Raw genomic sequence first — 17,838 nt, forward strand, 5'->3', positions numbered from 1 at the left:
TTTGTGAGCAAGGAGGGTGAGAGTTGACCATATGTGACCTGGGTTTGTCTCACCAATCATCCTTTTGTACAGGTGAGCTGAAACTATTTACATGATTACAATTAGATGGAAACATACAAGATTTTATAGCAATCCTATTTAAATAGTGTTGATGATATAGATTTAGGAAAAGTTTATATGCAACCGCTGATTATCCTCGTCGTGGCCTCAGGGCCTACCTGGCATAAAAAGAAAACGGCATTGTTTTCTTTTTTGCAAAATCCCTTTCTATTCTCTCATCTCTCTCCTTCAATTCCTTCTCTGTTTTCTCTCATCCTTCTCCATGGTCGTTCTCTCTATTTAACAATTGCTGAGCATCTCCTTTCACTTTTTGTTTCTTCTCAGTGATTTCTCTTCGTCCACATACACTCAACTGCTCGAGCTACTCCCCCATCACCAACCTCAAGGTTAGCTACCGATCAGTCTCTCTTTTTCTTGGGCTCTTCCCTTTCTCTCTCTATCTCTTAGTCTTCTCTCTCACTTTCTCTCTATATCTCAGTTTATATCCTCCCGCCTGAGAGACACCACCACCAGAATAGTGCATCTCCTCCACTACACACCACCGCGAGTCATCCATCCTAAGGAAGCCCACTGCGCACACCAACCGCGAAAGGACGACAGTTCAGTCAGTCTCTTTATCTCTATATCTGTCTCCGTTTCTCTACCTCTGTTTCTATCTTGTCTCTTATATGTCCTAAAATGGGGAGCAATCTGATCTGAACAGGTCTGATAGGAGCACATTTTGCTGGGTACCAAAGTTCGAGTCGGTATGTCGTACGAGTAGGAAGGAACAGAAGGTGGGGTGAAGAGAAGATTTTTTAGTGGCTGAAGGATGTGGCATTGGAAATTATTAGATCTCTAGGTTTAGTGTGGTTTGGTTGTATGAAATTAGATTTACAAAGACTGGTTCAATAAAAGGACCTGGACTTCCCAAGTGGTTTTGCGGGGTTATGGCTGTTAATTTTTAACTAATGTTTATGTTTTTTTTTTTTTTTTTCGTTGGTGTGATGCAGTTTTATGGGTTTAATCTTTTTTTTTTTTTCTAGATTTATTGGTTTGTGCATATTAACTTGGTTTTTGGTTTCTTTATTTGTTTGGTTGTTGTAAGTTAGTTTTCATGTTTGGTTATATGAAGAAGATACGTAGGTGGATTGGGTTGCGAATGGAAGGGTGTAAATTTAGGGCAATGTCTTGTGATCCATGTGTTGTATTTATCACATATAGATCATATTGCAGCTATATTAGATGTTGAGTTTGTTTCTTTTATGATTTTGCTCACTCTGGATTACATTCTCAATGTTTCTTGTCTTACCCAGAAGTTCAGCAGATGGATGAAGACCCGCCAATGGATGAAGACCCAGAAGAAATGTCGATAGATGAAGACCCAAAAGGAACCCAAATGAAATCTCTCAGACCTTTCTGCCCTACTGTGTTTTGTTTCCCTCCTTTCCGCGTTTTGAGCTTCCCACATATGAAATCTCTGTTCTTCAAAATGAATTTCCCTCTTCTCCCGTAATTTTTTTTAATATAATATTATTGGCTGACGTGGCAACTGCCAAGTCAGCCATGAGGCCGCAGTGGGGATATGGGACGGTTGTCCCTCATAGTATTGATAGATTTATGTTTATGAATAAGATCTATATTCAGCTGCAACAAGAAAAGGAAAAAATGTATGAAGTCATTGTGCAGGGATAATTGTAGGAAAGCCCTAAAACCTAAAAAAGGGAAATTTTTTAACATGATGTTATTGAATTGGCACCGGAAAATAATTTCAACTTGTATTTCCTAAACTTATATCTTAGCTTTGAGGTATTTGTGGGCACGACAGACGCTGGACATTGCTACAAAGAAAGGTTGCTAGATTCAAAGAAATGGTGTCAACCTATGTGGGAGATGTTTCACCTTCAAAACTCACCTAAGTCAGACCCTATAGTCCTACTTCCTTGATTCAAGCTCAATCTTTCTGTTTGTGGAAGAACCCTATAAGGCAAGAAGACAGATGAAGGCCATGGAAAGGTGATGAAATAAGAATGGTAATGCAGTAGGGAGCCATATCTATAATATGGGAGATAAATGAGAGTGCAATAAAAATATAATACAATACCGCAGAATATGGAAGATGGAAAATTGTGAGTGGATTATGGTTTTGGAAAACCAGGCTCCACTTGTAACATACGAACGTAGAATAAGACCTTAGATTAATTCAATTAGAAATTATTTATTTATGTTATTATTTTATTTATTCATTTTATTATTTACTTATTTATCTTCAGTTGCTTATAATTATTTATTTGTTAAATGAGATAATAAACCAGATTAAATAGAGTTTTTAGGTGGTTTCCTTTTATCTTGTATTCTCTGTTATTATCGGATAGGTTTAAAATTTTTTTGAAAAGATTCTAAGATCAGAACCAAATCAAATCTAGCTAATCTCCTGAAAACTCACGTAAAACCCTTCCCCTCACATTTATAAAATCCCACCAGATGCTCAGATTAATCATTCAGAAATTTAGTCGACAGAGAGGAAAAAAATACTCATACTAGCCCAATGTAACAGCTCCTACAAACTTGGAAAACCACTCTCACAACCAACCAAGGCAACCAACTCGCCGGAAACCGCCACAGAAAGTGCCGACCAGCCCATTTCTGTCGAACCCACTCCCTTTTAGTAAGCCCACGCCGGAATCTTCTCTCTTCCTCCCTTCTTGGTTTCAGTTTGACATATTTCTCTCTCTCTCTCTCTCTCTCTCTCTCTCTCTCTCTCTCTCTCTCTCTCTCTCTCTCTCTCTCTCTATTGTATCGCACCACCTTTTCGAGAAGGCCAGTAGCGTTGCCGGTCACTCCTAGCCACCCCGAGTCATCGTTGCCTCAGTTTCCTCTCTGTAAGCATCGCACGACCTTTGTTTCTCTTTTTCTGTTTGGCTTCAGACTTTCAGTGTCATGTATGTGAGCCACTCCCGTAAGATTTGTCCTTCATTTTAATTGTTTTGTTCCAGACTTCCCAAAAAACCCCTTTATTACTTCCATAATTACTTATAAGCCATTTTACCCTTAGCTTATACCCTCTTGAACATAACCAGATTCTTTTATTACTATGGCCTTTGGGGTTTAAGCCTTTTAACCAAGAGTTTTCCTTTTAAGGGTGTTGGGCCTAATTTTATATATATATATATATATAATAAACCTATTAGACTTAGTTTTTAACTGGACTTGTTTAATTTTGGTAGACTTGTTTTACTGTTCTATTTTTAGAAAATATTTATTATTTAAAGCAAATTATTTTTTTTATATAAATTAGCATACTGTTTTACTTAAATAAATATATTAGTCAGACTTGTTTTTATGGAAAATATTTAAGGGCTTTTAAACATACCTTTAAAGTATTCTATTAGATTGTTTCAGCTTATTATCATAGTTCATATTCCAATTAAACTTTAACTAGTTTTTTTTTTTTTTTTTTATAAAATTATTAAGTTATTTGTTTGCACAAAATATTAAGTATTATGATATGAGTTTTGGAATAATATTAGCTTATGTAATCTTTTTATTTGAATATTTATTAAATTATCTCTATGTTAATATTTTAAGTAATTAGATTACTACAACACGTTTTCTAGAAAGTTTAGTAACGTCTAGTGCCTTGTATAGGTCACAAGCTACGACATGAGTTTTTGGAAGCAACGCTAAAAGGTAAATAGTATGATCATATAAATATATGCGTAATGTAAATATTATAATTGGGTATGATAATATGATATGGTTTTGATGGTTATCTACGTTGCGCTAAGAGCCAAGTCAAGGTTAGATCACTTTCATGAACTTATATGAATTACGATGATTTACATGAAAGTAATCCTATATATGTTATGATATTATGGATTGTTGATTGATGGATTGAATGTTACTAAAATCACATAGAAGCCGTGATATGATCATATAATAATTTAAGATAAGTATGCTATGAATTACAATAGCCAAATTATGTATGCTTCATTCATGTAGTACTTAGACCATGTATGCCATGTATTGTTCATGCAATAACTTTAGTCAAGCATGTAATGTAATAAATAGCCAGATCATGTATGCCATGTTCATGTAGTTCTCAGATCATGCATGCCATGAAATGTCATAAAATGATTAAATCATGTTAGGCCATGTCATGCTATGCTATACCATGTACAAGAATATATCATGTTATGCCATGTCATGTACAAGAATATGCCATGCTAGAAAAGTCTATGAAGTCCAAGAAAATTATTATGCATTAAGAAAGATAAACATTTCAAGGTAACACGAATCCAAGTGTGTTTACCACAAATTATGCTAAGATGGTACCACGGACTCAAGTGTGGTTACCACAAGTTAAGTGAAATATGGATTCAAGCGTGTTTCACTCCATGTCATGCAAGTTAAGTGAACATGGATCCAAGCATGTTTCACTCCATGTCATGCAAGATAAGTGAAACACGGACCCAAAAACACGGACCCAAGCGTGTTTTACTCCATGTTATGCGAGATAAGTGAAACACGGACTCAAGCGTGTTTCATTCCATGTTATGCAAGTTAAGTGAAACACGAGTTCAAGCGTGTTTCACTACATGATAAGTTATGTGGTACTATAGACTCAAGCGTGGTACACCATGAAATAAGTATAATTCAAGATAAACAAATTACTCATACATTCACGCTTCATGTTTGCCATGATTATGAATGTTTTCGCTTATGTTAATCTATGAATGTTATATGAAAGTTATGATAAGATTTTAAAAATCAAATTTATGCTAAGCTAGATAGTATTTTATGGTATGATGTACTATTTACTGAGTATTCGACTCATTTTTATTGTTTGTCTTTTTGTTTTCTTCTATGTTGATTGCCATAGATGGTAATTATGATGATGCAGAGCTGGATGGCCAGGAGTAGTCTTAGTATAAAGACTTAGAGATGAATAAGTGTCATTTACACAAGGATTAAATTTTCTTTTATGTCATTTCAATAACTAGTCTTAAACAAGACTAGCTCATATTTTGCTTTATTCAGTTTCAAGTTTCAAGACTATTTATATCCTTTCAATTAAGTTTTTTTTTTTTTTTTCAATAAATGAAGTATTTCAGAATAATGAGTCTATTTAACGGACATGTTGTCATGTATGTTAGTAACGTCTCTATCCTATAGAAACGGGGTGTTACACCACCACGCTAACAGACTGATATAAACCTGATAAATCAGGCAAGTTGACTGCTTCTCCTAGCATTGCCCCCTTCACCTCTGATTCTAGAGTATTGATCATAGTCTAGAGGAACCAAGAGAGATAGCATGAGTGATCAGCTCCCTCCTCAAAATTTTCCCTGCTGGAGATTTTGGAATAGAGTTGACAAAAGAGACACGGCGGATCTTCTTGTATGGTGCGACCTGCAAGCCGAAGTGCAGTCTCTAAAAGTAAGAACACCAACAAAGGTACAAGTTGAGCTTGATAATAGTGGTAAAAGCAGTTTATATTTTATTATATAAAGACTAAATGATTAGCATAAAAAGGGAATATGTATCTATTGCCTATAAGTATTTTTCTACAAGGGAGGTTCCTTAGAAGAATTATATGAAGAATGATTTCTTATACTGATTTATTTCTATAAATTTATCATGTGAAGTAGGGGATGTGTGAAAACCCGCAGATCTAACATTTGACCTGACTTCATTGGAGTAAGACTTTGATATGGAAATCCTAACAGATTCGGAGTCGTATCCAAAGGTTTTTATCCTCTGAGAAAAACCAACTGGATGCTCAAACTAAAAGTATATTGCCTAAAATAAGGCTTGTGCCCAACGGTACAATATGCATGACGCAATAAATTGTATACTGAAAGAAAGAAGAGGATCGCATCTTTTTAACTTTCCCTTCTTCTGAGAGAGACAGAGACTTTGAATGTCTTGCTTACTAAAATAAATTCTCTTTACTATCTAGATGACCTATGAAATTTACTAAATAATACCATCAAATAAGAACCCAAAATCTGCACAGAAATATAACATTTACGGATACCCAATTGAATGGCATTTTACATTGTGAAACACACGAAAAAAAAAAAAAAAAAAAATTCTAAGTTATTTTATCTCAATGCAACATGAAGGTCGGATGGGACAAAATATTATGCAGCCGTGAGTGATAAGTTGCAAGGCCAAGACACTTACAAATCTGCATCTTCAAGACCATTTCATTGTTTCAATATGTAAAAAGATTCTAGAAGCTTGCCTGTTTTGCAATGAAACCTATAACTTGAGCCTCCCCAATATTGCTTCCGGGCTTCCTCACCACATATGCCATGGGAATCTGCCCTGCTTCTTCATCAGGATACCTGTTCATAGATGACCCCAATTAAACGCAAGTGATGGGACTTGTGCTAAAAAATGTGATCCCAGTGCACCTCGTCATGTGAAAATCAAGGAAGCCTATTATAACATGGAAAAAGATCACAATACTAGACACTTACGGAATCACAGCAGCATCAGCAATTTCAGGATGTGATAAGAGTAAATGTTCCAACTCAGCTGGCGGGACCTGCAATTTGTTAAATACAACGGGATGAACTATGCATATGGAGTGGGATGACACCTATAATAATCGTTTGTAAGAGAGCAATTCAATCACCTGATACGCTTTGTATTTTATCAGTTCCTTTAATCTGTCTACGATATAGAGAAATCCATCAGAATCGAAATAACAAAGATCACCAGTCTTCAACCACCCTTCCGAATCCAAAGTTTCAGCAGTTGCATTGTCGTCCCCAACATAACCTGCAGAGATACCATGATTCTTTTCATCAACCAAGAAGCATTATACTGGTCTTATGAAGCTTGAAAAACAGGTCTAAACTTATCGGTAGCTGGATAAGATTCATCGAAAACATCATCTAATTGGAATAACACAAAATATATGGAAAGACAAAGCCGAGACATCATCTGGCATTTTGAAAATGAACAACTTTTTCTCTGAGTTCAGTTCAGTTCATAATCACATCATACAATGCCTTTACTTATTTGCTTTCCATAAATGAGTCTATGTCAAGGATTGACAAATTCTTTTGAAGGAACGCACATGTCAAATTCGGTAACGAGGACAAAGACAAGTAAGAAGGGCCATAAGCTTTAAGCAATTGGCTTGTGAAGCAATATATCCACACCAACTCAAGAAAGCAAATTGCTCAATAAAATTGCATGGTTAGCAGAGGTGACCAAGGCACGTTACATATTACACCCATGGTGAGTAAAGTAAACTTGGCATGGGGTCAGAAAAGAAAGTCTGCCGGCCTACATAATGAATGCAACAGTATCAATGTTACTAATGTCTGTCTATGTAACCAAGATATCACACCTCCAAATCATATGATTTTAAAACCTAAAGAATGAACAGCCATAGAATGAATGGGAAAATGTTTCACTGCATAACATGTCATTCATTCACTAGTGCACTGAGAATCTTAATGCCAGGTGACGGTTTCAAAATGTCATCTAGCCCAATGGAATAGAATGCTAGCAGTGGATTGTCAACAATGAAGACGGTAGCAAAGTTTATGACCTTTCATGATAGTTGGCCCTCTCAACCACAGCTCTCCTTTCTGGCCAGGCGGTAAGGCCTCTCCAGTTACAGGATCAACTATTTTGGCTTCCATATTTCCAGCTAAGCGACCAACAGAACCATGCTGTTGGGATTCCTCCCCCGTCATTCCTGCTGCCCCTCCTCCACTCTCAGTCAAACCATATCCCTAAACAAATAACAAGAAGAACTAACATTGGACAATCAGCAAAGTTTGACAATATCGTTACAATGTTCAACAAAAATATTGTTAAACTTTCAACTGAAATCGACACAACAATCGGGTTGGATTGGTGGGAAAGCTCGCTTTTATAAAGTTTCACGAATGGAAATTCATGGGTTCAATTTTCAGAGGGCGATGGAAATGGGATATGATCTGTGCCCATTATTCCATCTCATCAACTTCCTACCAATATGTCCTTTTTTTATTACTTTTTTCTTTCACTTATATTTATAAATTTAATTACTCAATATTTTTTCTTATTTTTTGAACTATTACTCTAGTGAATATTTTGAACAAAAAATTTAAATTATTTTTTTGTGAATATGATAATATTTTTAAAATTAATTTTTTTATATTTTTGTAATTAATTAAATTATTTTTAAAATTATTATTTAAAACTATAATAAATATGAATATAAGAAAAAATATAGATGATTGAAAAATTATTTATTTTATATATTAAAATAAAATATTGATAAAAATAATTTAAAGAGTGAATAGTAAATTCTTAAATATGGAGATTTACTATTTATTTCCTAAATCTTTTCCTTAAAATAGAGATCCAGATGTAGAGAATATTTTGATCAAAATCCCATAAGAGTACTAGCATTGGCTTCATCAAAAATTAATGCATCTTTAAATTTTGATAAATTTACTTAAAATGAATCTACATTGAATTTATCTAAGAGGTATTTGGAAAGTTTTAAACTACAGTAATTATTTCTTTTCCTTCAAATTTAAAAATCTACTATTTCACGTTTAAACTAATATTTTATTCTAATTTTAATAAGTAATAGTTTTATTTTATTTTATTCTAAATTAGTTGGAAATTAATTATTTAAATATTAAATTAAATTATTAATGTCCGTATGATTAATATAATTACAAAATACGAAGAAAAAAAATTAAAAATATTATTATTAAAAAAATAATATTATATTATTATTTTAATGAATACTAATTTAATGTAAAATTATAGATATAAAGCTTTTAAATTTATGAAAAATATATACTTTCTTATCCAATTTTGAAAATGAATTTAACGAGTCCTAGTGCTCTAATAGAAACTAAATTATGAGAAATCTAGTCATTTGAAAGGGATGCTCCATCATTCTTATTTCTCCATAGTTAAATTTTTCACCGACGGACAAGGCCTACCTGCACAATCATCACGTTTGGAAACTTATCCGCGAAGTGCTCGGCGACCTCCTTTCCGAGCGGCGCGCCACCGGATCCGAGTAACTGGAGAGAGCTGAGATCGTATTTGTTGACGAGGTCGGACTTGGCTAGCGCCACCACGAGCGGCGGCGAAACCGGCATGTAGGTGACCCGGTACTTCTCCACGGCCCTCAACATGCTCTCGAAATCGAACCTTCCCATCAGCACCAGAGTCTCCGCCATTGTCACCGCCCTCACAAGCATGAAAAACCCGAACACGTGGAACAGAGGCAGTGTGAACATCGACACTGGTTGTGGTTGTGGCTGATTTTGATTCTGATCGGACTCGCGCTGGAGATGGAAGAACCCGGCTATTAGGGCGATCAAGTTGCCGTGAGTAAGCACGACGCCCTTCACTCGTCCTGTTGTTCCCGAGGAGTACAGAATCGCCGCCGGGTCTGACTGACTCACTTGGACTCGCTCGAGTTGGTCAATGTCAGTCCGACTTCCGCTAATCATTGAGAGAAAATTGGGCGAGTCGATGAGTATAGTACCGAAAGGAAGAGCCGGAAGCTTGTCAGAGGTAGAGGAGGGGGCGAAGGCGATGACCGGTTTACATAGCCGGACCTGGTGTGCGATTTCCGCTTCGGAACTGAGCGGGTTAGCTGGGGAGACGGTGACCCCCAAGGTCAAGAGAGCGAAATAGAGAACCGGAACTTGGAGCGAGGAAGGCGCGAGAATGAAGGCAACGTGACCTTTAGAGAGAGAGGTTGAGGTTCTGAGAGTGACCGCAAGGGAGTGAATTTGGTCGAGGAATTCGGAGTAACACAAGCGCCGGCCGGTGGAGGAGTCAATGAGGACGGTGGTGGAGCCGAGGGCAGACGGAGAGGATTGGAGGAGAGAGAAGCAGAATTGGGCGATGGAGAGGGGTTGGGAGGGAGGCGGGAGTGGGGCCCGTGGGCGTAGGCTGTGGAAAATCTTGGTTTTGTGGCAGAACCCACTGCTGGGGTCGATCGGAAAGCCGGAAGATGTTGCTTCGTCCGCCATGGAAATGCTGGACCTGGTGGCAGAAGTTTTGGAGATATTTTGAGTCGGATCCGACAAAAGAAGGAAAGGTCGCCTCTTTAATGCAGAATTTGTGTGTTGCAAAGAGAGTACAGAGAATAGTCGTCACCCGGGACACAGAGAAGCTCCCAGATATGTTATGACCGGTATACGTTTCTCTTGGTTGGCGTAGTGAACTTCGTTTTAAATTGTAATTGACTAGTAGTTATATCACTTTCATATTTAAATTAATTGGCGTGGAACATTCGTACTCTCTTCAATAACAGAAAATTCGTTAACTACAAATACATTGTATAAAAATAATTTTATAAATTAATATAATTTAATATGATTTGTTATATTATAAAATTATTTTTATTATAAAATAAATATTTCAGATAAAATTATATCAATTTATAAAATTATTTTTATATAATTTTTGTTGTGTACATAAATAAATAGTGCATCTTTGGTCAGGATGTCGTAGAAACTTAATTAGCTATCATACCCTCCGGTCACACAACACCACGTCATCATTCAACCAATTCTATGATTAAAGTAGCAACGGCAAGAACAAGTGCAATGTTTTACGATGTCAAAGAGATTGGAAGGAACAAGAAGTGGAAGTATCCATACAACATCCGGATTCCAAATCACAACCCTTGTATCCTCCACTGAACATTATTTTTTCCTTTTATAATAACCTGAACAATAGAAAGCGACAAAGCGTGGTAACTTTGATCAATCCTGCAGCTTTAACAACATTATTTTAATTTATTTTTAATCCAAATACCATGGTCGCATTTACATTTATGAAAATTATTATGAGCCGTAATTCTTATAGCTGTCAATAAGACTTCTTGATTTGGTTTCGGAGAAGAGATAAAATAAATTTAAATAAAAAATAAAAATTAAATAGAATATTATTAAAATATTATTTTTCTAATATTATTTATGTTTTAAAATTTAAAAAATTAAATTAAAATTTAAAAAAATTAAATTATTTATTATATTTTGTATAAAAAATTAAAAACAATTATCATAATAAAGTAAGATGTGATTAAATGCTTTCTAATGTACCGTTCCCGTTGGCCCCCCCCCCCCCCCCCCCCCCCCCCCCCCCCCCCCCCCCCCCCCAACCACAAATAATTGCTACTTACTCAAATTTTAGTAAATAAACATGAAAAGTTGAGACAAGTTGGCTACAGCTCCCCCAACAGGCGACAGATGCGGCTCAAGGGCAACAGATAAGGCCGATCTATCCAAACTACAAGTGATAATTATTTTTTAAAATTTTTTTAGAAAAGATATAAAAAAAACATTTATATAGTTTTTTGTTTTTTTTTTCAATATTCAAGGCCCCGTGATACTTTTTGAATATAATATAAATATTTTTTTCTAAGATTTTATTAAATTGAGGTACCAAATTTATAATAAAGTCCCTTTTGAAACAGAATATTTTAACCCATCTCCTTTTATCTCAACATACAAACACAAATACTTCTCATTTTCAATTTTAAACTTTTTCATCTAATCATTAACTAATTATTACAATTTTTCTAAATTTCCAAACAAAACATAAAAAAATTTCAAAATAAAAATAATATTAAAAAATTATACTCTAACCCCTCTTAATTTTCTAATTTTTATAATTTAACTTTTTCTTTCATTTTCTAAAACTTTATAAAAATCTTAACTTAAATTATTTCACTACTATTTACATATTTCTCATCTAATCTGATTAAGCAAACGAGACCGTTCATATAGTACATGCTGTTCACTGTTAATTAGAGCTGAGAAAAATCTCCAACACTCCGACTGGATGGCCAAACAAGACTCCAAAGAGAAATTCCACTCCAATTCCGACTCTACTTTAAAAATCATATCATTTCATAGAACCAACAGAGTTTCTCTGCAAGATGGGAAAAAAAAAAGAGAAAGGGGGGGGGGGGGGGGGGGGGGGGGGTGGGGTGGGGGGAACGCTATATTTATTTGAACATGATTTCAACATCAACAATCATATTTATTTGAACATGAAATCGGTAGAACGGGTAAGCAAAAGACGTTAGCATTAGGTTACTGAGATGCAGGTTTGTCTTTCTTCTCAGACAAGTACCTAACAAAAAGAAAGCATACAAAACAAGCTTTGTTATCAGAGTTGCTAAACTGCAGTTAATGGGGGAAAGACAAATTTTATCAACAGATTAACTAGCTGATACAATAATCTATTTTGCCAACATTAAGCGTCTCATAGACAAGCTTGAACTTGTTTGAAAAATAAGTAAATTCTTCATGAACATAAATAAAACATAATTCGTTGATAAGTCGAGTTCGAACCCGTGTTTGAGTAAAATCAAACAAAGTATGATAATCTACTAATCGTTTCAATTCGACTCATTTACAACCCTAAATCAACCTGAGTTCTCAAGATTAAAAGAAAGGATCATAGACAACTCAAAAATAAATTCCTAAAAGCAAATTCAGAGTTGAAAAAAAAGCGAAAATTATATTTAAAACAAAGGAAAAGTTAAATATGTGAATGCATAAAAAAGAAACAATCTTAACACACGCCTCTCTATCATCAATCATTCAGCTTTATTAAAATAAAAAAAAATTAAGAATCAAACAAGAAATAAGTGTTTCTCTTGTTCTTCTTTAGAAGGGTCCAAATGTAACTGTAAAGATTCAGGGTACAATGATGAATCCAAAGAGACTGTCTGAAGTTCTCAAATGAATGGCAACTTCAATGGCAGCACAGCAGAAGGTAATAGTGACCACTTGGTCCACATTTCGGAGTTTTTCACTCGCACAAAAAATTTATATAATATGGCCAAGTAACATCTTTGTAAAACATTTTCAGCTGAGTATGAGACAGAGTTACACAGCACAAACAGAGGTGGTGAAATCGTAGACATTAATCACAGCTCAGATACTTACCCCTGACCCTTTGCCCATCGTGAGAATTGATAGAGCTGCACAGTCTCGTTCGAGGCATGACATGTCAGGAGTAGATAGTTGCGGGGCTGTACCATCCACGCAAATCTCATGAACAATGCCGAGTAGATGCACATTGCTACAAGCACCGATGTAAGAGGTGAGATCAGAAACTAAAAATATCTAAAAATAGTTTCAAACCAGACACGTTCAAGCTGCTGTCATGTTACCCGAAATCATTTCCGGGGGTTTCTTCATGTCCGCTAAACCATGTCAAATCCGCAAGGCATAAGTTTCAGAAATCCGTCAAATACGATAGTTGGAACCTGGAAACAAAAAATCCACATATGAACTTAAAATAATAATAAAGAATCATGGAAGCAGCGCATACAGCAGCGACGAATCCCCAATTGGCAACAGGTCCCCAAAAGTAAGTTGTTTTCGGGCCAACCGGACTGTTCAAGAATGCCCGAAAAGAAGCCATGTTCGATCGACTCTTCGCCGGAATGGCTCTCTAACAGTAAAAGAAAAAAAAAAAAAAAAAAATCAAAGTCAAAGATCCAAAGCCGTTCGAGGATGTGAAAAATCCAACATTCGATTGCGCAGCCGGGAACATTGGATTTTACCGTCAGATACCACGAGCAAAAGTTCTTGGGCTAAATTTCAAATGAAAATAGATTGGGAAAACAAACCTTAAATAAAACACCCTTTTTATCAATAGTTCTCAGTTAAATTTAGATTCAATCTAACCACAGACAACAAGTATAGCAAAGCTCAAATCAGGATGATTAATGAAAGAAAACCCTAACCCTAATACCTTAAGAGGCTGGAGAAAACGTCGATTGGGCAATGGAGATTGGAGAGAGAGAGAGAGTGTGTGTGTTTGGGTTTGAGAAGTAAAAGCGAAGCCGTCACCGAACAGCTACTTTTTTTAAAAACAAAAAACTATTTAGACATTTAAAAAATAAAACAAATTACATATAAATTTAAAAATACTTCAACCATTAAGTAAATAAAAATTAAAAAAAATAAATTTCCGTGAAAATTCTCTGAAACTAGTGTTTTCCTAAAGTAAATCGTCCACGCTGTGAGTGAGTTAAATGATAAATGATTTGTACGGATAAATTTATTGCAAGTTTTTATAAAAAGAATAGATTTTATATTAAAAAATTATAAAAAAATGATTCTTTAGTAATGAGATTAATTTTTTAATAAAAAATTTATATAAATCTTATTTATTCTGAATTTGTAATTAGCATTACACTTAAATATTTACTTGAGATTTATAGTAATTAAATTGTAATTTTTTAATATTAATTATCTTTTATTTTATTATTTTTAAATTAATTAAACTCTTTTACTCATCATCCATACATTATATATTTAAGAAGAAAAAAATAAAAAAATTATAATAATGCAAGGTGTGAAGATAATAAGTATAATTTTTATTTTATTTTTAGTCAATATATAATAATTTTAAAATTTATTTTTAAATTAAATTGTATCATATCAATTTATATATTAAAACTTTTATTACAAATATTGCCCTCCCTTTAAATTTGTTATATTTAAATTTAAATTGATATCATATTTTATTAAAATCTAATTTTTTGACTAATTAATACATATATTGATACACAAAATCTCTTGAAACTATACTTTTTTTTTTTTTTTTCTCTAAATCTGTAACGAGACAGTGGCTTACGTGGATTTGGTCAATCTCAAAAGTCACGCAGACAGACAAAAAAAAAAAAAAAAAGGACAATTTCATCTGAGCGAGCAGCTTCAAAAAATGCCAGTGCTATGTTTGCACATGCACTCAGGGACAGGGTATGCAATCACATCTCGATCTCTCCTGTTAGTTCTCATCTCAGGCTGGCCCTGAGATTTGACGTGCAACTTTCTCATGGTGCTACTGAATTCTGCATCAGAGATGGAGGTGTCTTCAAGTAAAGGAAGGATGGATCTCTTGTTTGGCTTTATATATTTCCTGTGCCCCACATAGGCACGGTGGCCCTGTTAACAGTTCAGAATCTATCTAAGACGAAGACAAGGTTTTTTTTTATGCAAGTAATTAATAGCAGCAGAAGTCTTAGCCACTTACTTGCATGGCTCTGCCCATGTTTCCGCCATGGGAAGGAACAAACACAGCACTACTCAGAGAGACGATGTAGTCAATGGCAGCAAGAGCTGAAGATCTATTACTGTACTGTGAGAGTTCTCCATCTCTTGCCAAATTATCCTTTGTGACCAGATTTGGAAACTCTGCTAAAAGTGGCTGCAGAGCCTGTTTGCCCCCAAATGGCTCTCCTCCCGCCTTGTAAACCCGTGCACTTCCTGGTGCTCCTAGAGCCTTTAGGAGCCTTCACAGTAACAGCACATTATTATAGATATAAAAAGGCTTGCAAGTTTTCTTCATATTTTGTGACATACCTTGCCATTTCTAGTGAATTTAGAGGGCATTGTCCGGCAAGACGTCTCTGCAAGTAGCTCATGTTTTGTCTTGCTGTAAGGTATTCAGGTTGAGACCCCCGAATCATGGAGATAATGTCATCATATTCTGCACCTAAGCCAGTGCGACATCCAGTTCTGACCCACACATCCTTTTCTAGCCGGAGATGGAGTGCAATGTAGGGTCCTTCAATCCACATTCTCCTTGCAAGCCGATTTCCGAGTTCTCTAATCGGAGCTGCATATCTAAGTGCATGGAATGCTACCTGTAATATGAAGATGAAATGGGAAACAATTAGGATATATATATATATAAAATACTAGATTGATAGTAATTTTCTGTTGTATCTGAATCTGATGGAGGTTTGTTCCCAACTGTACCTTACATCTAAGCTTCTGCAGATCAGAAGGAAGATTCTTTGAGAGTTTAGAATCCAACCCTTTAAAGACGAAAACTCCATCTTCATTCAGCTACATGAAACGCAAATCTTGATAAGCAAGAAAAGGACATATCTAAGAAGTACTTCAGAAACGAAAATGCAAAATAGTCTTCTTGTCACCCACCTGCTTCCTCTTAACATCACTAATTCATGGGGAAACTGCTTTAAGTAATCTCTGGGATATGAAATAATGATAATTAAGGGCAAACTATATATATATATATGATTATTTCTTTTTTTTCTTTTTTTGGGCTGCTTTCTACCAAACCCTAAAATGTAGTGGACAGAGTTTCCAGCAACAGGGAATTTCTTACTTTTCTGAAGAATCTGCTACGGATCCAAAGCGGAGAAACATCACGAGGAATCTTGGTTTCAATGGTCTGTCTTGACAGCAAATGCGTTGAAGGAAGAGATGATACAACTCGTACATCAGCTTGTAAAGTTCTCTTGAAATGTTTTACATCAAATATCTCTGAAAATTCACTGCAATTATTACAAAAAAAAAAAAACCATTAAATATTCACATATAAGTAAATTCATATGTTTAAACAGTAACTCGGTTATAAGGGTTTCTTTTCGTAAGGGTTTCTTGAAGGAAAAGAAAATAACATGCAAACATCAAACGCTCAGGTATAAAACTTTTCTTTTTGTACCTTTCATCTCCCCATATCTGATTAACCTGCAAAACTGGCACAACCAATGCAGCTTCAAGGATTCTTGCAATAACAACTGCATCAACAATCTCATTTCTCTGCTGATTTAGTCCCCCTGAAACCACCACCATCAAGAACCTCCTCTTCTCCTTTGTAATCCTAACGGATGCTTTCCGATACCCGATGCTGAAATCCAAGCATGGCCGATATCCCTCCCCGTCCGGTTGCTGCCAGAACTCTTTCTCCTCCTCGGAAACATTGCTCCCAACAATACCGTGCGCTGGTAACGGAACCATCACACTGTTTGAAAGTATTGGCTCATTTTCTTCACTGTCCAAAAAGGTTGAAGCAAGCGATGCCAAGGTGACCCGAGATCTGTGTTCTGCAGACCACAAAGATGGAGCTGAAAACGATACTAAGGAGGGAGACATGAGAGGACGCAAGGATGATTCCTGCAAGATTATGGGCATGAAGCTGAGAACGGAGATTCCCAAGAAAGTGAAGGAAACGAGGAGAGAAAGAAAGAAGAGACTGAGGTTTGGGGGCGTGCATAGCTTGCGGTTTCTTGGGTTTTTCTTGGGGGAGGAGACGCGAATGGAAGCCAGCGGAGAATTCGAAAACAAGTAGTAAAAGCATGGTGAAGGGTTCACTGAGATGAAAGAGTTCTTAGCGTTTCTTGTTTTAGCCATCCATCAAGAGAAACTCTGAATTAACGTTGCTAAAGATCAGTTGGGTTCTTGAGAGAGATATATGGGTTCATTGAAAAATTAGCGGTGGAAATGGAATTACACATCACAAAATTTGGCAAAGGGTCACGTCCGAGGAAACCGACGGTCAGTTACACATCCTTATTTTCCTCACCCTCGTGGTGTAGATTGTTTCTTGTTTTTCCAGAGAGAGGATGAATTTGAGGACTTTTGTACCCAAACCGGCTAAAAAACTCTACAAACTCATTAATAAAATAATATTATTTTTTGAATTTAAATCCATCAAAGAAAAAAAAAATATTTCATTGAAGAGTTTTGTAAAAGTCATAAAATATGTCTATATCATTTTTGTATGCAAAAGATTAATAACACAATAATCATGGGGCTCAAAAGTGAAAGAGTTTTTTTACTCATCATCTTTATACCACATATCTACTAAGGAAAAAAAAAGTAAAAAGATGAAAAATAAAAGCAAGTGAATGTAGCATTTCTCATTTATAAGTAAATACAAAGAGTGTCACAACTCAGAAGCAACAACATTGAGTTTGCATCATTAGATCAAAAGTCATTTTCATAAGTGTTTATAAATTACAATTCC

The 17,838-nt window shown here is 35.4% G+C and overlaps 2 protein-coding genes and 1 long non-coding RNA gene across 4 annotated transcripts; all 3 read right to left on the bottom strand.

Annotated features, from left to right (window-relative positions):
• Positions 1 to 5,097: 5,097 nt before the first annotated feature.
• LOC122289529 (4-coumarate--CoA ligase-like 9) lies at positions 5,098 to 10,247 on the bottom strand. The gene is made up of 6 exons (XM_043096619.1): positions 9,012 to 10,247; positions 7,613 to 7,799; positions 6,686 to 6,831; positions 6,528 to 6,595; positions 6,290 to 6,392; positions 5,098 to 5,451 (listed from the first exon to the last, which is right to left on the bottom strand). Exons 1-6 carry the CDS (start codon positions 10,056 to 10,058, stop codon positions 5,326 to 5,328), a joined length of 1,677 nt encoding a protein of 558 aa, XP_042952553.1. The 5' UTR covers positions 10,059 to 10,247; the 3' UTR covers positions 5,098 to 5,325.
• A 1,795-nt stretch (positions 10,248 to 12,042) lies between these two features.
• LOC122289139 lies at positions 12,043 to 13,928 on the bottom strand. 2 transcript variants are annotated; one of them, XR_006236123.1, is made up of 4 exons: positions 13,807 to 13,928; positions 13,220 to 13,503; positions 12,993 to 13,128; positions 12,043 to 12,171 (listed from the first exon to the last, which is right to left on the bottom strand). It is a non-coding gene; the product is annotated as an uncharacterized LOC122289139 (long non-coding RNA). The 2 variants fall into 2 exon arrangements; XR_006236124.1 differs by having other exon boundaries at positions 13,220 to 13,315; positions 13,807 to 13,924.
• Positions 13,929 to 14,720: 792 nt separating this feature from the next.
• Positions 14,721 to 17,222, bottom strand: LOC122289138 (O-fucosyltransferase 37). The gene is made up of 6 exons (XM_043096091.1): positions 16,534 to 17,222; positions 16,195 to 16,363; positions 15,822 to 15,911; positions 15,423 to 15,706; positions 15,094 to 15,352; positions 14,721 to 15,005 (listed from the first exon to the last, which is right to left on the bottom strand). Exons 1-6 carry the CDS (start codon positions 17,220 to 17,222, stop codon positions 14,775 to 14,777), a joined length of 1,722 nt encoding a protein of 573 aa, XP_042952025.1. The 3' UTR covers positions 14,721 to 14,774.
• Between the last annotated feature and the right edge of the window lie 616 nt (positions 17,223 to 17,838).

This window comes from Carya illinoinensis, chromosome 12 (assembly GCF_018687715.1).
Source record: "Carya illinoinensis cultivar Pawnee chromosome 12, C.illinoinensisPawnee_v1, whole genome shotgun sequence".
Taxonomy (NCBI): Eukaryota; Viridiplantae; Streptophyta; class Magnoliopsida; order Fagales; family Juglandaceae; genus Carya; species Carya illinoinensis.